Genomic DNA, 23,023 nt, shown 5'->3' with positions numbered 1-23,023 from the left:
CCGGAGTAGTCGAGTTGTGAGAGCAATGTTCTGCAACAACTTCTCCCTGGAAGATGCTTTAATCAGCAGATCGTCCAGATATGGAATTATGTTCCCTACCTGCTTGCGCAGGATTAGCATCATCTCTGCCATTACCTTGGTGAACACCCTCGGTGCCGTGGATAGGCCAAATGGCAGTGCCTGGAACGGACAGTGACAGTCCAACAGTGCAAATCTGAGATAAGCCTGGTGAGGCGGCCAAATCGGAATGTGGAGGTACGCATCCTTGATATCCAGAGATACCAAAAATTCACCCTCTTCCAGACCTGAGATCACTGCTCTCAGAGACTCCATCTTGAACTTGAATTCCCTCAAATAGGGGTTTAAAGATCTCAGGTTTAATATCGGCAGTTTCGGTACCACAAAGATGTTTGAGAAGAAACCCTTGTTTTCCAGATGCGGTGGAACTAGAACAATTACATTTGCCTTCTCCAATTTTTTAATGGCTTCCTGTAGGATAGCCCTTTCTGTCAGCAAAGCTGGTAAGACTGATTCGAAAAATCAGTCTTACCAGCTTTGCTGACAGGATAGCCCTGTCAGCAAAGCTGGTAAGACCGATTTGAAAAATATGTGAGGTGGGAGTTCTTGAAACTCCAGTCTGTACCCCTTGGACACAATATCTTGCACCCAGGGGGCCCAGGCCTGATGACGTCCAGACCTGACTGAAACTTCTTAGACATGCTCCCACCTGCCCGATCACCAGGCTGGGAGGTCCACCGTCATGCTGAGGATTTTGAGGAAACAGAACCAGGCTTCTGTTCCTGCGAACATGGTGGTGCAGGCTTCCTGGATTTTCCCCGACCACCTCTGAAGAAAGTGAAAAGGGGCTTGGACTTTTTAACTTTTGCGGTCGGAAAGGACTGCATTGTAGACGTAGGATAAGATTTCCTCGTCGTCGGAGTGGCTGAATGAAGAAAGGTTGACTTACCCACGGTAGCCGTGGAAATCCACGCATCCAAAGCTTCCCCAAACAGAGCCTGACCTATGAAGGGTAGGTTCTCCACACTCTTCTTGGATTCCGCATCCGCAGACCACTGGCGCAGCCAGTGTCCCCTGCGTGCCGATACAGCCATGGAAGATGTCCGTGCATTCAGATGACCAAGGTCCTTCATGGTCTCCACCATGAAACCTGCAGAATCCTGTATGTGACGTAAGAACATTTCAATGTCACTTCCGTCCATAGTATCTAAATCCTCTAGTAATGTGCCTGACCACTTTACTATGGCTTTAGAAATTAATTCACAAGCAATAGTGGGCCGTAGCGCCACGCCTGAAGCAGTGTATATGGATTTGAGCGTGATCTCAATCTTGCGGTCTGTCGGCTCTTTTAACGCGGTAGACACAGGTAAAAACCACCTTTTTAGACCATCTAGATACAGACGCGTCTACTATAGGGTTTTTTTTTCTACTTTTTCCTGTCCTCTTCAGGGAAAGGAAAAGCAACAAGCACTCTCTTTGGGATCTGGAATTTTTTCTCCGGTTTTCCCAGGATTTTTCAAATAATGCGTTTAATTCCTTAGATGCAGGGAAGGTAAGGTAGGCTTTTTTATTGTCTGTAAAGTAAGCCTCCTCTACCTGTACAGGTACCTTGTCAGCCATGTGTAAAACATCCCGAATAGCCTCAAGCATGAGTTGCACCCCCTTAGCAAGGGATGCCTCCCCACCACCAGTATATCCCCATCGCTGTCTCCCGTATCAGAGTCGGTATCCGTGTCGACTTGCATTATCTGAGCAAGAGTACGCGTTTTGGGGCATATACCAGGGGATTTTGACGAAGTAGTGGGAGCAGAATACGACAAAACCTCTACAGATTTGTTTCAAAACCTGTCTCATAATCAGCAATCCTAGATGAAATCTGGGATATCATTCCCTTAATAGAAGCCACCCACTGGGGTTCGGATTCAGAAGGCTGAGACAGTATACTGCATTCCTGTGTACATGGAATAGACTCTTCTGGAGAAGATACATACTCTGCAGCACAAGATACAGAGTCCATAGACATAGTAATGTGAGATGTATAACCTACACACACACACACACACACACACACAGAGGAAAATGTCAGACACAGTTTCTCCCAAGTACCCTCAAAGAGACACAGAGTTAAGGAACCAGCACACACAGCGTCCCAGTAGGCAGTTATAGAATAAAAGCCTGGCGCTGACTGAGTAGCCTTAATAGACTACACAATACACTAATGTGATTAAACACACTCTTTCCCCCCCCCCCCTTCTATAACCCACTGTTACCGCACAGGATAGCTGGAGTTATGTGGAGGGTCAGCGTTCCCTGTCAGCGTCTCTGTGGGCTGAACTGCAGAGAGAAAATAGCGCTAATGAGTGCTGGATCCGCTCTGAGGAGAAGCCCCGCCCCCTAAAATGGCGCATCTTCCCGCACTTCTAGAGATTATACTGGCCTGAGGTAATGGTTGCTAGCAGCAGGACAGTGTCCCTGATAGCTTCTGTGACCAGTGTAAGGGTACTGCGATGGACCAGGGCACCCCTCACAGCACCACACAACAGTACCTCTGTGCCCTACGGAGCCACAGCGCTGCGCTCCCACCCTGATGTCGTCATTCTTTCACCGGCTCCCAGCTTGTCGGGGCGCCGGCATCCTACTGACCACCGACGTCTTTTGGCTCGGTTAGGGGGTGGCGGACGTGCTGCAGGAGCGAGCGGTCGCCTTGGGTGCTTGCGATCGACACCCTCAGGAGCTCAGTGTCCTGTCAGCGGAAATAGGGGCCGTTAACCTCAGAGGGTTGGATCCTACTCCCCGCCTAAGTCCCACAAAGCAGGGAGATTGTTGCCAGCAGCCTCCCTGTGCCTAACTCTTTAATAAAATAATAAAACTAAAAGTACTCCTAGGAGCTCCACTAGCTGTGACCGGCTCCACCGGGCACATTTTCTAAACTGAGCCTGGTAGGAGGAGCATAGAGGGAGGAGCCAGCCCACACTATTAAACTCTTAAAGTGCCCATGGCTCCCAAGGGACCAGTCTATACCCCATGGTACTAATGTGGACCCCAGCATCCTTTAGGACGTAAGAGAAACATAAAAAATGCAAGGGGGGGAATACTTAAGCAAGGCACTGTAGATTTAGCTGCCCTTTAACCTAGTATGTATGGCATACATGGGGTTTAAAGTGTATTAACTGTATAGTCTGTACTCCAATTTAACATTAGGGTTGTTTTGTATTATATAGCAAACCCAGTAGACTGCGTGATAGCAAATTAAGTGTTTGGAAAAGGATAACATTTATCTTTAAATACTCCAGTGAATAATGCCAATATACGACATGCATATTATGGGGGTTATTCAGAGATGGACGCGGGTCTGGCTTCTGCAGCAAGATCTGCTTCCATCTACTCACATGCTATGGGCTGCACAGCACAGGACAAGGTCAGCCATCATGTGTGTGTGGCGCCGCCCCGCAATGCAACCACGATTTAAGGTCGACCCCTGCCTGCGCAGGCAGGCGGTCCAGACCCTTTTTTTTTGTTGGATGCGGTGGCATGTAATGTCACGCAGCCGCTCCGGAAATGCTCCTGACACTACTCAGTTTTGGACACACCACGCCCGCTGCTGTTGATCACCTTGCGGCCGCATTCTTTAAGAATGCGGCTGCATGGTGAAGGGTCGCGCACTATCGCCAGTGCGCAGACCTAGTGGATGTGGTCGCTACATGTGAATGCAGCGGCTGAGTCAACCTCTGAATAAGGGCCAATGTGTTTATTGTAAACTGGGATTATTAAAAACACGCAGGTTGTTCAATGTAAATGTTGTTAAATGCACCGTCTATAGCGGTTCATAAAGAAGTGCTTAGTCAATGCTATATCAGACATTAAAGGCATAATGAAATAGAACTATTTAAATAGATTTTGCCTCTGGGTTTAATAACCTCAAACTGAAGCAGGTCACTGGCATAGGCGTGCGCACGGGGGGTGCCTGGTGCGCACAGGCACCCCCTAATGTCCGGCACCCCCCCCCCCCCGCACCTGTGATCCGTTGTGCCGCCGATGTGAAGATATGGCGCCGCCAGCGGCTCTGCAGTCGCACATCTGAACAGAGCCGCCTGTGGTGGCGCCGATGCGGGTGCACTGCGGGCTGCGGCGCCGGCACTGTTGGTGGGGCACTGTAGTTAGCGTATGTATGATAGCCCCTATCGGGAGGAGGGCTGCTGCGCATGCCCGGCTGCAGCAGCTCCCACCCATTTATTCAATACATTTTCGTCAGGACAATAATTTTCATTATTTCCTGACAAAAATTTATTGAATAAGTTGAAACGTTGACAACTCAGCAGAGGAACGTAGCATGCTTTAAAGTCCTGCAAGTGCCACCATCCACTTAGCATCTATTGTTTCTACCGGAGGGCAGCAAGGCCAGTTGTGAATAGGGGGGCCAATCCAGAGATTGGGATCCAGTGTTCGCAAAAACGCGATATGGCGCGTATTTTACGCGATTTTGCTGCCCGGTGACTCACTTTTTCAAAGTGGGTTGGTCCCCGGAGACGCGCTCTGCCTGTATTGGCTACAGGTTTAATAATTGATGTCTCCCTTGCCCAGCTGCAGAGGGGACTATAAAAGTGGAGGAGAAGCAGCCAGGCAAGGCAGATATCATTCATTAAACTTGTAGCCAATCCCACTGGAGCTCATACCCGGGTACCCCCACCCATTCTGAAAAAGTACATACAGTATGCCGTCAGCAGGGAGCCGCGCTCAGGAGTGTGTTCCGCCTACCCACTAGTCCCTCCCGCGGCGAGCAGCACCTGCAGCCAATGCCAGAGCTGCTGGAATCCCGATACCTCGTGGCGTAACTACCGTGGGCCACATCCCCCACACCAGACACACTGCAAACAGCCCTTCTCCGGTGGGTAGCGGTGCTTAAGGAAGAAATGGATTCCGCTCGGCGGCTGCAGCTGGAGGTCTGATGGAGTGCCTGCTGAAGCTCGAAGAGACTGCGCAGAGGGACCCACCACTGGGCGAAATCTGCTGTGCCCAGGTTGTGGGGTATCCTTTGTGAGCGGTCACACGTACGGCTGGCTCTGCATGAATGGTGAGCCAAGCAGGCGCTGCCGGGTGTCCCAGGGGGACATGGGCAGCTCTTCCCGCCAGACATACGTACTGCTCCTACAGCTGGTGGATTGGTGTGTGCCCGGGAGCCAGGGCTAGCAGTACCAGGACAACGCTGAACTGCTGGGTGCTGGACACAGGTGACTTACAGCCCGGGGACCATACCCTGCCTGTTACTGCCCACGCAGACATTGTGTATCACCCTGCACTATACCCCCTACCCCTGTGTATGTGTGACACAGTGTACCCATTACCCCATGTGTGTGTGTGTTTGTACTCCTCTACCCATATGTGTGACACCCTGTACCCCCTACCCCTGTGTGACACTGTACCCCCTATCCTTGTGTGTGTTTGTGCCACCTTGTACGCACACTCTACCCCTGGGTTTTTGTCACCCTCTACCTCCCCTCTCTGTAGAAAGGTGTCCCTTTTCAAAATTTTGTTATGGGTCCCCCAAAGTTCTAGTTATGCCCCTGCCGATACCCCGTGGCCTCAGCGCCGCCCCACAGTTCTCCACAGACCGTGTTGCTGTGCTATCGGCAGAGGGGAGCTGGGAGGAGAGAGCCACCTGAGAGCACTGCCTCCTGGATCGGTGATCCAGACAGGCTGATGCCTCACCTCGCGGGGACCTCCAACAGAGGCCAGAGACGGCCATCCACAAGGTGATGGGCCGCTACAGGCAGGACGTAATTGCAATAAGAACGGAGAAGGGGACGCAGAGAAAATACAGAGAAGGCAATGTGTCGCCGTAGTGATTGCAGTGTGCGACAGTAGTGAGAGCGCAGTGATTGCAGTGTGTGGCAGTAGTGAGGGTGCAGTGATTATAGTGTGGCAGTAGTGAGGGCGCAGTGATTGCAGTGTGTGGCAGTAGTGAGGGCGCAGTGATTGCAGTGTGTGGCAGTAGTGAGGGCGCAGTGATGGCAGTGTGTTGCAGCAGTGAGGGCGCAGTGATTGCAGTGTGTGGCAGTAGTGAGGGCGCAGACTAGTGATTGCAGTGTGTGGCAGTAGTGAGGGTGCAGTGATTATAGTGTGTGGCAGTAGTGAGGGCGCAGTGATTGCAGTGTGTGGCAGTAGTGAGGGCGCAGTGATTGCAGTGTGTGGCAGTAGTGAGGGCGCAGTGATGGCAGCAGTGAGAGCGCAGTGATTGCCGTGTGTGGCAGTAGTGAGGGTGCAGTGATTGCAGTGTGTGGCAGTAGTGAGGGCGCAGTGATTGCAGTGTGTGGCAGTAGTGAGGGCGCAGTGATGGCAGCAGTGAGAGCGCAGTGATTGCCGTGTGTGGCAGTAGTGAGGGCGCAGTGATTGCAGTGTGTGGCAGTAGTGAGGGCACAGTGATTGCAGTGTGTGGCAGTAGTAGGGGTGCAGTGATTAGAGTGTGTGTCTTTAGTAAGGGTGCAGTGATTGCAGTGTGTGGCTGAAGTGACAGAGCGGTGAGCTAGGATCACAGGTTTTTTTTTTTTAAGTGTTATTACACTTACAGCATTGAAGACTACTTGCCCCTGCTGCTATCTATCCTTTCCTCCTCCTTACCCCCAGTATTGACTTCCCCTAACCCCCGTCTTGCCCCCCAGTACTACCCCAGCTGCTATCTACCTTTAGCCCCTCACTACCCCCAGCACTGCCTGCCCCTATCCCCTTCCTTGCCCCTCAGCACTATCCCAACTGCTGTCTGCACTTACCCCTCTCTACCCCCAGCACTTCCTGCCCTTACCCCCTCTACCCCTAGCTCTACCCTAACTTCTCCCTGCCTCTACCTCCAGCTCTAACCAGCTTCTCCCTGCCTCTACCCCCATAATATGTGATAGGACCCAGAAACAGTGGAGTAGGACCCCAATTTTTTTAACGTAATGGGTCCCTGGGACCCACAATTTTTTTCGCTCAGCGCGATCACTGGGATCTGCGGGATCCCAACCCCAAAACACCAGGGTTTGAATCCTGGGATTGGCGGTTCCAATCACGGGATTGTACTGTGTATGTGCAGTTCCCTGCTCCACTTCCCCCGGCAGCTTCTCTCCCAAGTGTGTGTAACCCTTTTTTTTATATATATATGTGTATACTAGCCCATTAGGCGGTGCTAGACACACCCAGTAGGAGGTGCTAGGCACGCCACTCCAGTCATGCACCCCCTAATAAAATGTGCTGCGCACGCCTATGGTCACTGGAAAGCAATCTGTAATTTTAAAACCATTGGAACCCAGAGTGCATGGATTAGCATACAAAATTGTGCAGTTATTAAATCATTACTGAATTAACTTTTGCATCTAAACTCATTAACTGTCTGCATTACAGTGCAGTGATCAAGGAAAAGATACTTACTTCCTTCCCCATCATCTGTAACTCCAAGCACCAGACGGAGAAGGCACTGTGCGTGTTTCCTCTCTTTCAGCAGAACCTCTGCATATCCTGGGAGACGAAGAAAAAGTCCAAATGCAGCAAGGGAGTGAGCAGGAATAGGGGACATAGTCTGCACAGCAGACTTAATAGGGGGAGGCTCCGCAGCAATAGTTTCTGGGGCTTCATAAACAAGCTCCCCAGATTGTTCAATAGTAACCCATTCAAACTGATCACTGTCCTTTGGCTTTTCTTGAGTTGTTGAGGTAACAACAGGAGCACTGACCTTTAAAGCAGAAATAACAGAAAATGATAAGAAAAAAAATTCTGAAGTTAGTCTTACAATTACAGTATTACAGGTTGAGTATCCCATATCCAAATATTCCAAAATACGGAATTCTTTTAGCGAGACTGAGATGGTGAAACCTTTGTTTTCTGATGGCTCAATGTACACTAACTTTGTTCAATACACAAAGTTATTTAAAAACTTGTATTAAATGACCTTCAGGCTGTGTGTATAAGGTGTATATGAAACACAAATGCATTCTGTGCTAAGACTATGGCAGATAATATGCATGATATGAATGTTCTCGTTCATTAATGAATGAGAACTCGTTCATATCATGCAGTGTGTAGGCACCAACGATGAACAATGCGCGGCACCGCGCTCGTTCATCATTGGTGCCCTGTCGCTTATGCATGCAGGCCAATATGGACGAGATTGTCCATATTAGCATGCATTGCTATGGCGCCGCGGGTGATGGGGGGAGTGAAGAAGCTTCACTCCCCCCTGCCGCCGGGTCACCCTTCTGCCGTAACAGCAGTCGGGCAGCTCGGCGGTGGGTCGCCCAGTCTGTAGGGCCCGTTAGGTCCCATCGCCATGATCTCATTATAGTATGCAATTATTCCAAAACACGGAAAAATACGATATCCAAAATACTTCTGGTCCCAAGCATTTTGGATAAGGGATACTCAACCTGTATAATAAAAAAAAAAAAAAAAGTCTTACTTGCTGAATGACATCTGGATAAAGCATTGGAAGCCGTTCAGCAATGAGGGCTAGTCCACCCATTCCGGCAAAGACCTGCAATGGTGACTGAATTGGACAGGTTTCCAGGAAAGAATCATCCAAAATGGATTCCATGCATTCATCTCCAGGGCTTAGCATTTCATCTTCAGGGCAGGAGCCCAGCATATCCCCATGTTCTTTAGTTAAAAAAAAAAAAAAATCCATTAACAAAAATATACAATTAGCTGAAACATACGTTAACAACATCCGGCTGACACCCCCTTTCAGACATGCATCAAAATCCAGGGATTATGCACGTGAACGCTCATCAACCAAGGATTTTGTTATATCTGAATGCAAATGACCTGGGAGTAAGTGCCGGGTCCGCAACCCTTATCCCAACCAGGTTTATGGAGTGGAGACCCAGGAATTTGCTGGCGTGCTAAACCCAGCAATTTCCCAGGTCTGATGTCTGAAAAGGGTCTCAATGGCAAGTTACATATTCATAAAAAGAAGACCACTTACAAACTGGTTATGTAGCTAATAATCTTAACTTTAATAAGACTTTTTGGTCATGTAATCATAACAGTTATCAATAGAGTAGACAAAAGCATTTCAAACTTCACACAATGTTGATTAAAATAAAGTTTGAAAAGCAACTTTAAGGCAAAGAATCACATTAAAAAGGCATAGTAAATCAATAGGTCAGAGCAGATCATTTCCAGATCCAAAGATGAAAGTGACATCCGTTTCCCACAACTACTGTACCAATGCAAATACTTAAATCAGATATGAGCAGGGTGTCAACCTGAAGCTAGATTTATAAATCCCAACCAAGTATTGGATGTCTGTAAATGTTTACAATGTTAAAATGTTTGTCCATATACAAAAACGGAAGCAAATATTGCAACATGTGACTAGTACTAAAAGATTAGGCTAACAAAGTTGTATAGTAAGCTGGTACAATTAGGAAGTAACTGATCGACTCAGCCAATAGTCGAAGAGAAACACACACATACATTTTATTTATATATATATATATATATATATATATATATATATATATATATATATATATATATATACACACACACATACATACATACAGTATCCGATATCCAAATATTCCGAAAATAAGAATTTACTCACCGGTAATTCTATTTCTCGTAGTCCGTAGTGGATGCTGGGTACTCCGTAAGGACCATGGGGTATAGACGGGCTCCGCAGGAGACTGGGCACTCTTAAAAGAAAGATTAGGTACTATATCTGGTGTGCACTAGCTCCTCCCTCTATGCCCCTCCTCCAGACCTCAGTTAGGGAAACTGTGCCCGGAAGAGCTGACATTACTAGGAAAGGTTTTGGAATCCAGGGTAAGACTCATACCAGCCACACCAATCACACCGTACAACTCGTGATAACTATACCCAGTTAACAGTATGAACAATAACTGAGCCTCTCTCAACAGATGGCTCATACAATAACCCTTTAGTTAAGCAATGACAATATACATGTATTGCAGGGAGTCCGCACTTGGGACGGGCTCCCAGCATCCACTACGGACGAGAAATAGAATTACCGGTGAGTAAATTCTTATTTTCTCTGACGTCCTAGTGGATGCTGGGTACTCCGTAAGGACCATGGGGATTATACCAAAGCTCCCAAACGGGCGGGAGAGTGCGGATGACTCTGCAGCACCGAATGAGCAAACTCAAGGTCCTCCTCAGCCAGGGTATCAAACTTGTAGAATTTTGCAAAAGTGTTTGAACCCGACCAAGTAGCAGCTCGGCAAAGTTGTAAAGCCGAGACCCCTCGGGCAGCCGCCCAAGAGCAGCCCACCTTCCTCGTGGAATGGGCTTTTACTAATTTAGGATGCGGCAGTCCAGCCGCAGAATGTGCAAGCTGAATCGTGCTACAGATCCAGCGAGCAATAGTCTGCTTTGAAGCAGGGGCACCCAGCTTGTTGGGTGCATGCAGGATAAATAGCGAGTCAGTTTTTCTGACTCTAGCCGTCCTGGAAACAAAGTTTCAGGGCCCGGACTACGTCCAGCAACTTGGAATACTCCAAGTCCCTAGTAGCCGCAGGCACCACAATAGGTTGGTTCAAATGAAACGATACCACCTTAGGGAGAAATTGGGGACGAGTCCTCCATTCTGCCCTTTCCATATGGAAGATCAGATATGGGCTTTTACATGACAAAGCCGCCAATTCTGACACACGCCTAGTCCAAGCTAAGGCCAAAAGCAAGACCACTTTCCACGTGAGATATTTTAGCTCCACGGTCTTAAGTGGCTCAAACCAGTGGGATTTTAGGAATCCAACACATGTTAGGATCCCAAGGTGCCACTGGAGGCACAAAAGGGGCTGAATATGTAGCACACCTGTAACAACGTCCGAACTTCAGGCAGTGAAGCCAGTTCTTTTTGAGAGAAAAAGGGATAGGGACGAAATCTTGGCCTTTATGGATCCTAATTTTAGGCCCATAGTCACTCCTGACTGTAGGAAGTGCAGGAATCGACCCCCCTGGAATTCCTCTGTAGGGACTTCCCGGCCACACACCAAGCAACCTATTTTCGCCATATACAGTGAAAAAGTCTTGCTGTCACGTCTTTCCTAGCCTTTATCAGCGTAGGAATAACTGCATCCGGAATGCCCTTTTCCGCTAGGATCCAGCGTTCAACCGCCATGCCGTCCAACGCAGCCGCGGTAAGTCTTGGATCAGACAGGGTCCCTGTTGCAACATGTCCTGACTGAGAGGCAGAGGCCATGGGTCCTCTGAGAGCATTTATTGCAGTTCCGGGTACCGAGTCCTTCTTGGCCAATCCGGAGCAAAGAATATTGTTCACACTCCTCCGTTTATTACAATTCTCAGCCCTTGGGTCTGAGAGGAAGAGGAGGGAATATATAGACCGACTGGAACACCCACGGTGTTACTAGTGCGACCACAGCTATCGCCTGAGAGTCCCTTGACCCAGCGTAAAACCTTTTTTATCTTTTTATTGAGGTGGGACGCCATGTAGTCCACCTGAGGCAGTTTCCATCAATTTGCAAAACTGCGTGAAGACTTCCTGATGAAGTCACCACTTTCCCGGGTGGAGGTCGTGTCCATTCCCGGAATGAATACTGCTGACAGTGCGCTTACTTGATTCTCCGCCCAGCGAAGAATTCTGGTGGCTTCTACCCTCGCCACCCTGCTCCTTGTGCCGCCCTGGCGGTTTACATGAGCCCCTGCGGTCTGACTGGATCAGAACCGGTTGGTCGCGAAGCAGGAACTCTGCTTGACTTAGGGCGTTGTATATGGCCCTTAGTTCCAGGATATTGATGTGAAGGCAAGTCTGTTGGCTTGACCACAAACCTTGGAATTTTTTTCCCTGTGTAACTGCCCCCCACCCTCGGAGGCTTGCATCCGTGGTCACCAGGACCCAGTCCTGAATGCCGAATCTGCGGCTCTCGAGAAGGTGAGCACTCTGCAGCCACCACAGGAGAGACACCCTGGCCCTGGGGGATAGGGTGATTAACCGATGCATCTGAAGATGTGATCCGGACCACTTGTCCAGTAAGTTCCATTGTCCTTGCATGGAACCAGCCGAAGGGGATGTCCTCGTATGATGCCATCATCCTTCCCAGGACTCGAGTGCAGTGATGCACTGACACCTGTTTTGGTTTTCAATGGATTCCTGACCAGTGTCATGAGCGCCTGAGCTCTCTCTATCGGGAGATAAACCCTCTTCTGGTCTGTGTCTAGGATCATGCCTAGGCGAGGCAGATGAGCTGTAGGAACCAACTGCGACTTCGGAATATATAGAATCCAGTCGTGTTGCCATTTCACTTCCAGAGAAGGTGATACGCTGTTCAGCAACTGCTCTCTTGATCTCGCTTTTATGAGGAGATCATCCAAGTATGTGATAATAGTGACACCTTGCTTCCGCAGGAGCACCGTCATATCCGCCATTACCTTGGTGAAATTGGTAATGACAATCACGTACCGCAATTCTGAGGTACGCCTGATAAGGTGGATAAATGGAGACACGAAGGTATGCATCCCTTATGTCCCGATTCATTTCAGGCTTGCAATGACCGCTCTTAGCGATTCCATCTTGAACCTGAACCTTTTCAGGTATATGTTCAGGGATTTTAATACAATATGGGTCTAACCGAACCGTCTGGTTTCGGGATTATAACATGGTCGAATAATAACACCCTCTTGTTGAAGGAGGGGACCCTTGACCACCACCTGTTGAAGATACAATTTACGAATTGCAGTTAACACTGGCTCCCTCTCTTGGGGGGAAGCCCGCCGGGTCCCCGGTGAGGGGGCATCTTCTCACAGTCCAGCCTGTATCCCTGCGATACAATTTCTATTGCCCAGGGATCTAACAGGGAGTGAACCCACTTGTGGCTGAACTTACGAAGACGTGTCCCCACCGGGCCTAGCTCCGCCTGTGGAGCCCCAGCGACATGCAGTGGATTTTTGTAGAGGCCGGGGAGGACTTCTGTTCCTGGGGACTAGCTGTGTTGTACAGCTTCTTTCCTCTGCCCCTGGCTCTGACAAGAAAGGACGCACCTCAGACTTTCTTGTTTCTTTATTCGAAAAGCTGCATTTAATAATGTCGTGCTTTCCTAGGCTGTGCAGGAATATAAGGCAAAATATCAGAATTACCAGCTATAGCTGTGGAGACCAGGCCCGAGAACCTTTCTCCACACAATCCTCAGCCTTCCATATGCCTCTTAAGTCGGCATCATCTGTCCAATGTATATTCTACAGGACACGTCAAGCAGAAATCGACATAGCTTTTGTCTCTAGGACCCAGTATACTCATGTCCCTTTGGGCATGCTTTATAATTATATATCTATCACTTAAGACAGCATCTTAAAATAGTTTTATGCATACTAGGGTCTCAATCTCTGCTGATAAGGTACCTGTCCACGCTGCCACAGCGCTATAAACCCATGCCGACACAATCGCCGGTCTGGGTAGTATACTAGAATGTGCACACTATCTGCAGGATCCCTGAGAATAGCTAGTGCAAACAGGACACCCAAGGGGAAGATTCTCAACACATCCTGGCCCTAGTGGGGAAAGGATACAGCCAGAGAATTCTCTTGTGGGAAGCTGCCGTCTCTTGTCTGGAGATTCCCGCTCTTTTTCCTCATGAGAGGAGGGAAATTTACCTCAGCATTCTTCCCCTTAACATGTGTACTCTCGTGTCAGGGACAGATGAGTCATCAGTGAAATGCAAATCATCTTTTATTCCAATAATCATATATTGAATATCTTTTAGCCCTCTTGGCTGTAACTCTGCATTATCGTAGTCGACAGTGGAGTTAAACTCCGTGTCGGTACTTTGTTATTTTGGATAGTGAACATAGAGAGACTCTGAAGGACTCTGTGACATAGGGACAGACCAGGGTAGATTTCCTTTCTGTTCCCTAACCTTTTGTGCAATAATTTTACCTCAGCACTTACACATATCCAAACAGGTGTCTGAGTTGTCGACGGAGACACCCTCCCACACACATATCCGCTCTATCACCTCCTTAGAGGAGCCTTTTACCTCAGACATGTCGACACACGCGTACCGACACACCACACACACAGGGGATGCTCTATTTGAAGACAGTTCCCCCACCAGGCCCTTTGGAGAGACAGAGAGAGGAGTATGCCAGCACACACCACAGCGCTATATAATACAGGGATGTACACTATACTGAGTGATTTTCCCCCTATAGCAGCTTATATACACAGTTTTGCGCCTAAATTTATGTGCCCCCCCTCTCTTTTTTACCCTTTGTGTACCAGGATACTGCAGGGGAGAGCCTGGGGAGCTTCCTTCCAGCTGAGCTGTGAAGGGAAAATGGCGCCGGTGTGCTGAGGAAGAAGGCCCGGCCCCCTCAGCGGCGGGCTTCTGTCCTTTTATGTACTTTAATGGCGGGGGTTAATGCACATATACAGTTTATCAGACTGTATTATGTGCTTTTCGCCAAGTAAGGTAATCTAATTGCTGCCCAGGGCGCCCCCCCCCCCCCCCCCCCAGCGCCCTGCACCCATCAGTGACCGGAGTGTGTGGTGTGCTAAGGGAGCAATGGCGCACAGCTGCAGTGCTGTGCGCTACCTTAATGAAGACCGGAGTCTTCAGCCGCCGATTTTCAACTTCTCTTCGTTCTTCTGGCTCTGCAAGGGGGACGGCGGCGCGGCTCCGGGACCGGACGACCGAGGACTGGGCCTGTGTTCGATCCCTCTGGAGCTAATGGTGTCCAGTAGCCTTAGAAGCCCAAGCTAGCTGCAAGCAGGTAGGTTCGCTTCTCTCCCCTCAGTCCCACGTAGCAGTGAGTCTGTTGCCAGCAGATCTCACTGAAAATAAAAAACCTAACAAATACTTTTTTTTCTAGGAAGCTCAGGAGAGCCCATAGGGTGCATCCAGCTCTGGCCGGGCACAGATACTAACTGAGGTCTGGAGGAGGGGCATAGAGGGAGGAGCCAGTGCACACCAGATATAGTACCTAATCTTTCTTTTAAGAGTGCCCAGTCTCCTGCGGAGCCCGTCTATACCCCATGGTCCTTACGGAGTACCCAGCATCCACTAGGACGTCAGAGAAATAAGGAATATTCCGAAATAAGGAATTTTTTGAGTGAGACTGAGATAGTGAAACCTTTGTTTTCTGATGCCTCAATGTACACAAACTTTGTTTAATACACAACGTATTAAAAATATTGTATTTAACGACCTTCAGGCTGTGTGTATAAGGTGTATATGAAATATAAATGAATTGTGTGCATGTACACAAACTTTGTTTAATGCACAAAGTTATTAAAAATATTACCTAAAATTACCTTCGCTTGTGTGTATAAAGTGTATATGAAACATAAATGCATTCTGTGCTTAGACTTGGGTCCCATCACCATGATTTCTCATTATGGTATTCAATTATTCCAAAATACGGAAAAATCCGATATCCAAAATACTTCTGGTCCCAAGCATTTTGGATAAGGGATACTCAACCTGTATACACACACACACACACACACACACACACACACACACACACACACACACCTTCCAATTTTAAATAGCAGGAAATCTGACACATAAAATGATAAAATGATAAACAAAACTAAAATAGCAATAGTGGCATAATACAAAAAAAGTGCACCTAATCCAATACCACAGCCCCAAAAGCTGTAACTTCTTAGAGCTGCAAGGACAGAAAATTCAGCCGATTGTGTCAATGGCAAACTGAACAAGAAATCCATGTTTCACTTGGACATTGTGAAAATAAAACTGCGCAACTTGTAAAACAATTCTTAAAAATTCACAGTTATTTAAATAGCACACGTATTCTGCAGTGCTTTACAGAGAATATTTATTTAATTCACTCCCTGTGCCAGTGGCGCTTACAATCCATATTCTCTACTGCATGTACACATCCTTATAGGCTTTACTTTTTTTCCAAAAACCAAATCTACCAATAAAGATATTTTTTTTTATTTTGGGCTTGTGAGAGGAAACCGGAACAAACTCACATTAACATGAGAACCTACAAGCGCCACAAAGATATTACATTGGTGGAAACTGAACAGGACAGATTTGTGCTGTGATACAGTAATACAAACCATTATGTCAAACATGGTGTCTATACGTCAGATTAATTAGTGTATTTTTTTCTTTTATGTCATATCTGCAAGCAGAGAAAGCCTGAGACTTGAGGGTACATTAAACAGGCAACATGTAAAGCAGGACTGCATATCACAGATTTTCTATGCAAGAGACAAGGAGAATTACGAGCAGTGCACTGAATTAACAACATACCTTTTTCCGTGTGTAGACGCTTAAAAGAGTCTGTTTTAGAAAGGCTTGGATCAGAGATGACCTTGGAACCAAGTTTAACTGTTAAGTCTACAGAACGGAAACCTTGAGGTAGCTTCCTTTCATATAACAGGGTGAGGAGCTGTGCAAGGGTCATTTCAGGAGGTAAGGGCTGACCTGTATAAGAAAAAGAACAAACAAAAACTGCATTCTTCGTGTATGGCAGATTAAATGGGGAAACAGATCACATGGCCAAAAGTAAATTGACAACTAATCATCACATCCATATGTCATTGTTGAACAGAACATTCTAAAACCATGGGTATTAATATGGAGTTGGATGCCACCTTGCTGCTAAAAATGCCTCCACTCTTCTGGGAGAACAGTTTACTAGACCATGGAAGATGGCTGAGAGGATTTATATCCATTCAGCCACAAGAGCATTAGGGAGGTCAACCACAGATGTTGGGTGATGAGATTTGACTCGTAGTTGGCTTTCAAATTCATACCAATGTTGTTTGATGGGGCTGAGGGCAAGGCTTTATGCAGCAGACCCAGCAAATTATTTTATGATAGACCTCACTTTGTGCATCAGGGCACTTTCACGTTGAAACAGGAAAGGGAATTACTCAAATTCTTGCTGAAGTAAGGAAACACACTAGAAAAACTCTAGAATGTCATAATTTGCTTTACTAAGGACTGAAAGGGCCCAGGTCAAACCATGAAACACAGCCACAAACCATGATTCCTGCTTCACCAGACAGAGGTGCAGTATGCATTTGGCCAGGCTTTACAATTGCATCTACCTAAACTCAGATTTGTTCACCACACTTCCAGATTGCGATGAGCGACTCGGCACAACAAAGAATGTGTTTTCACTGTTCCAAAGAACAATGTCTGTTTGTACACCAGGGCAGACAATGTTTGCCATTGCACCTGATAATCTGAGAGTTCTGTGGCTTCTTGACCATAGAAAACCAAACCATGAAGCACCAGGCAAACTGTTCTTGTGCTAATGTTGCATCTAGAGACCGTTAACTCAGTTCTCCCGTTCCATGTGCTTGAGTGGCTTCTGACTGCAGCTCAACTATTTTTACTGGATGTTTCCACGTAAGATGAGCAAACCTACGAAGTTGAAAGTCAGAGTTCTGTAGTACAACTCATTCTACTGCTAATGTTAAAGTATGTCGATTGCACGGTTGTATGCTTTATTTTATGAACCTATAAGCAATGGGTTTGGTTGAAATGGCCAAACACTAATTAGAAGGGGTATTCCTATACTCTTGTATTGTACATACATATTCCTTATTTTAAAAATGTAAACTAGACAGGTATACTTAAGACAATATTTTTTAATTACCAAACAAAAACAATAATAAGAATTATGTTATCTATTCTTGGATAAGTCCCCTACTAAGATGCAAGCCTACCTGGTAACAATTTATGGGAAAGGTGAAAGACTGGAATGCTGATGGTCTTGCTGGAAGAGTCCAAACCAGATGAAGAGCCTACTTTATCAGTCATTACCCTCCCTCGTCTAGACGGTGGACGAGGTGGTGTTGAAGACACAGCACGTTTTGACTGAGATTTCAAACCTAGAAGGAAGTTAAGAATAAGATTGGGTAGAATACACTTTGGAATAACAGTATTTGTGAGCTCAGAAATGTTTTTGTTTAAATATTCTTTGCAAGAGTATCCATGGTTAAAATACCATTAAAAATAACTAGATAGAAATAATACCATGAGCTGTAACCTACGGAACTTTCTAGGAAATGAAAATATCCCTGCTAGTACTCCTGAATGGCTGCTCTGCCTTGCTCAGAGAAAGCAGCTGAGTTTGCTAAGGTGCAGCCAGCCAAGTTAGTAAAGAATTTGAGCTCATTTACTACAAAACAAATAGCCTCTGCTACAGAAATAAGTACTCAATTTCCCTCAGCCTGCTTAGTTGATACATCAACTATTCTACACGCAAGTCATTCCATTACAGAAAACATCACTTAAAGTACTATTTACTAATGTATAACACCATATATTCATATAGACCGAATATTAATCAGTGGCGGGTCGACAAAGGTGTCAGAAAGCAATTGTATCCGGGTTACTCTTGCCTTTATGGAAAAGGCCAGTACAGACCGTGTCTACAATTATGACATGCAGCAGTGCAGAGTCAATGTACAGAACCCTGATATATATATGTATGTACTAAGGGTTTGATTCCGATGGTTTATGTACACCTCCAATGTCTGTGGTTGACATGCTGGGCCTTTGGGTTGAGATGGCGATGTTTATGCCAAAGTTCCTCCCCTCTGCAAGGAGAAACAGGAAACCAGTGAAACGGTTTGAAGAGTAAAACACTGGAAAATGGGACATTCAACAGAGGGAACGCTCAAGCTGCCTGAACGGAGTACTGTACGCCCAAAGTGAGCACTGCTGGAGGCTAAAACGTGAAAACAGTAAAAATAAGATTTTACTTACCGGTAAATCTATTTCTCGTAGTCCGTAGAGGATGCTGGGACTCCGTAAGGACCATGGGGAATAGACGGGCTCCGCAGGAAATAGGGCACTTTAAGAAAGCTTTGGACACTGGGAGTGCACTGGCTCCTCCCTCTATGCCCCTCCTCCAGACCTCAGTTAGGGAAACTGTGCCCAGAGGAGATGGACAGTACGAGGAAGGATTTTTGTAAATCTAAGGGCGAGATCCATACCAGCCACACCAATCACACCGTATAACTTGTGATAAACTTACCCAGTCAACAGTATTAACAACAACATATCCACGGTTCCACCGAAAAACTATAACATAACCCTTATGTAAGCAATAACTATATACAAGTCTTGCAGAAGAAGTCCGCACATGGGACGGGCGCCCAGCATCCTCTACGGACTACGAGAAATAGATTTACCGGTAAGTAAAATCTTATTTTCTCTAACGTCCTTGAGGATGCTGGGACTCCGTAAGGACCATGGGGATTATACCAAAGCTCCCAAACGGGCGGGAGAGTGCGGATGACTCTGCAGCACCGATTGAGCAAACAGGAGGTCCTCCTCAGCCAGGGTATCAAACTTATAGAACTTTGCAAAGGTGTTTGTCCCCGACCAAGTAGCTGCTCGGCACAACTGTAATGCCGAGACCCCTCGGGCAGCCGCCCAAGAAGAGCCCACTTTCCTAGTGGAGTGGGCCTTAACCGATTTCGGTAACATGCGAGGACTGCGATTTCGGTAACATGCGAGAATGCGCCTGCTGAATCGTGTTACAGATCCAGCGAGCAATAGTCTGCTTTGAAGCAGGAGCGCCAACCTTGTTGGCCGCATACAGAACGAACAAAGCTTCAGTCTTCCTGATTCTAGCCGTTCTGGTCACATAAATCTTCAAAGCCCTGACTACATCCAGGGACTCGGAATCCTCCAAGTCCCGTGTAGCCACAGGCACGACAATAGGTTGGTTCACATGAAAAGATGAGACCACTTTTGGCAGAAAGTGAGGGCGAGTCCTCAACTCCGCCCTATCCACGTGAAAAACCAAATATGGGCTTTTATGTGATAAAGCCGCCAATTCGGAAACACGTCTTGCCGAAGCGAACGCCAACAACATGACCACTTTCCACGTGAGGTGTTTCAACTCCACAGTTTTGAGTGGTTCATACCAAGGTGACTTGAGGAAACGTAACACCACGTTAAGATCCCAAGGCGCCACCGGAGGCACAAAGGGAGGCTGAATATGCAGCACTCCCTTCACAAAGGTCTGTACTTCAGGAATAGAGGCCAATTCTCTTTGAAAGAAAATGGATAAGGCCGAAATCTGGACCTTTATGGACCCTATTTTTAGGCCCAACGTCACTCCTGTTTGAAGGAAGTGAAGTAGACGGCCCAAATGGAACTCCTCCGTAGGAGCAGCTCTGGCCTCACACCAAGAAACATATTTCCGCTACATACGGTGATAATGTTTTAACGTCTCATCTTTCCTAGCCTTGATCAGGGTAGGAATGACTTCCTCCGGAATCCCTTTTTACGCTAGGATCCGGCGTTCAACCGCCATGCCATCAAACGCAGCCGCGGTAAGTCTTGGAACAGACAGCGCCCCTGCCGCAGCAGGTCCTACCTTAGAGGAAGAGGCCACGGATCCCCTGCGAGCAACTCTTGCAGCTCCGGATACCAAGTCCTCCGTGGCCAATCCGGAACAATGAGTATTGTTCTGACCCTGCTTCTTCGTATTATTCTCAACACCTTGGGTATGAGAGGAAGAGGAGGAAACACATAGACCGATCTGAACACCCAAGGTGTCACCAGAGCGTCTACCGCTACCGTCTGAGGGTCCCTTGACCTGGCGCAATACCACTTTAGCTTTTTGTTGAGACGGGATGCCATCATGTCGATTTGAGGCAGTCCCCAACGATCCGTGATCTGTGCGAAGACTTCTTGATGAAGTCCCCACTCTCCCGGATGCAGGTCGTGCCTGCTGAGGAAGTCCGCCTCCCAGTTGTCCACCCCCGGGATGAACACCGCTGACAGCGCGCTTACATGGCCTTCCGCCCAGCGTAGAATCCTGGTCGCTTCTGCCATGGCCATTCTGCTCCTTGTTCCGCCTTGGCGGTTTATATGAGCCACTGCCGTGACATTGTCTGACTGAATCAGAACCGGTTTTCTCCGAAGCAATTCCTCCGCTTGACGCAGGGCGTTGTATATGGCCCTCAACTCCAGGACGTTGATGTGGAGACAAGACTCTAGGCTTGACCAGAGACCTTGGAAATTTCTTCCCAGTGTCACTGCTCCCCAGCCTCGGAGTCTTGCGTCCGTGGTCACCAGGACCCAGTCCTGAATGCCGAACCTGCGACCTTCTAGTAGGTGAGCACTGTTCAGCCACTACAGGAGAGACACCCTGGTCCTGGGAGACAGGGTGATCCTTTGATGCATTTGTAAATGGGACCCGGACCACTTGTCCAAGAGGTCCCATTGAAAAGTCCTCGCATGGAACCTGCCGAAAGGGATGGCCTCGTAGGAAGCCACCATCTTCCCCAGGACCCGCGTGCAATGATGCACTGAAACCTTTTTTGGTTTTAATAGGTTCTTGACCATGGCTATGAGTTCCTAAACCTTTTCGATCGGAAGAAAAACCTTTTTCTGGTCTGTGTCTAGAATCAGCCCCAAAAAGGTCAGACGCGTTGTAGGGACTAGCTGGGACTTCGGTATATTGAGAATCCAGCCGTGTATCTGCAACGTCTTCATGGACAGAGACACGCTGTCCAGCAACCTCTCCCGAGATCTCGCCTTTATGAGGAGATCGTCAAAGTATGGGATAATTGTGACCCCCTGCCTGCGCAGGAGCACCATCATTTCCGCCATTACCTTGGTGAAAATTCTCGGGGCCGTGGAAAGCCCAAACGGCAACGTCTGAAATTGGTAGTGACAGTCCTGCACTGCAAATCTCAGGAACGCCTGATGCGGGGGGAATATCGGAACATGAAGGTAAGCATCCTTTATGTCCAGGGACACCATCCAATCCCCCCCCTCCAGGCTGGCGATGACCGCTCTGAGTGATTCCATTTTGAACTTGAACCTCTTCAAGTACAGGTTCAGAGATTTCAGGTTTAAAATGGGTCTGACCGTACCGTCCTGTTTCGGGACCACAAACAGGGTTGAGTAATATCCCTCTCCTTGCTGGAGATGAGGAACTGTGACAATCACCTGTTGAATATACAATTTTTGGATTGCTGCCAACACTAGCTCCCTCTCTGACGGGGAAGCCGGCAGAGCCGATTTGAAAAATCGGCGAGGAGGCAAGTCTTCGAAATCCAGCCTGTATCCCTGAGAAACAATCTCTAATGCCCAGGGATCCACCTGCGAGTGAACCCAGACGTGGCTGAAAAACCGAAGACGAGCCCCCACCAGATCTGCCTCCCCTCGGAAAGCCCCAGCGTCATGTGGTGGACTTTGCAGACGCAGGGGAGGACTTCTGCTCTTGGGAACTAGCTGTGTGCAGCTTTTTTTCCCCCTGCCTTTCCCTCTGGCAACAAAGGATGATCCACGTACCTTCTTGTTTTTATTAGAACGAAAGGACTGCATTTGATAATGAGGTGCCTTTTTTGTATGCTGCGGTGGGACATACGGTAAGAAATTTTACTTACCAGCCGTAGAGACAAGATCCGAGAGGCCGTCTCCAAACTCCTCCACCCCTTTGTAAGACAAGGACTCCATACGCCGCTTTGAATCGGCATCTCCCGTCCACTGTCGGGTCCACAAGAGCCGCCTAACAGAAATAGACATAGCATTTATTCTGGAGCTTAATAAACAAATGTCTCTCTGAGCATCCCTCATATACAAGGCAGCATCTCTGATATGCTCTATGGTCATTCGAATGGCGTTCCTATCTAAGGTGTCAATTTCCGTAGATAAGGAATCTGCCCATGCCACAACCGCACTACAAACCCAGGCCGACGCCATAGCCGGTCGAGCAATAGTACCGGAATGATTGTAAATGTGCTTTAAGGTAATTTCCTGCCTGCGATCAGCAGGTTCCTTGAGGGAAGCCGTATCCTGAGAAGGCAGTGCCACCTTTTTGGACAAACGTGTCAGCGCCTTGTCAATTTTTGGCGAAGATTCCCAGTGTATCCTATCAGTTTGTGGAAAAGGATACGCCACGAGAATCCTTTTGGGAACTTGTGGTCTCCTATCCGGAGATTCCCAAGCCTTTTTGCACAAGTCACTTAATTCAAATGAGGATGGAAAAGTGACTTCAGGCTTTTTCCCTTTATACATGTGTACCCTCGTGTCAGGGACAG

The 23,023-nt window shown here is 47.6% G+C and overlaps 1 protein-coding gene across 9 annotated transcripts in view; it reads right to left on the bottom strand.

Moving 5' to 3' along the window:
• The window catches only part of BIRC6 (baculoviral IAP repeat containing 6), a 771,630-nt gene that overhangs the window by 197,024 nt on the left and 551,583 nt on the right, over nt 1-23,023 (bottom strand). For all 9 annotated transcript variants that reach the window (XM_063917949.1, XM_063917953.1, XM_063917952.1 and 6 more), the window contains 4 exons: nt 17,678-17,842; nt 16,251-16,424; nt 8,444-8,640; nt 7,420-7,720 (listed from right to left, as the gene is read on the bottom strand). In XM_063917949.1, coding sequence (XP_063774019.1) covers nt 7,420-7,720; nt 8,444-8,640; nt 16,251-16,424; nt 17,678-17,842 — 837 coding nt within the window. The remainder of the gene's footprint in view (nt 1-7,419; nt 7,721-8,443; nt 8,641-16,250; nt 16,425-17,677; nt 17,843-23,023) is intronic.

Source organism: Pseudophryne corroboree, chromosome 4 (genome assembly GCF_028390025.1).
Source record: "Pseudophryne corroboree isolate aPseCor3 chromosome 4, aPseCor3.hap2, whole genome shotgun sequence".
NCBI classification, from domain to species: domain Eukaryota; kingdom Metazoa; phylum Chordata; class Amphibia; order Anura; family Myobatrachidae; genus Pseudophryne; species Pseudophryne corroboree.
Note: the sequence above shows the minus strand (reverse complement) of the source record. Positions and strands in the feature narration are given on the sequence as shown.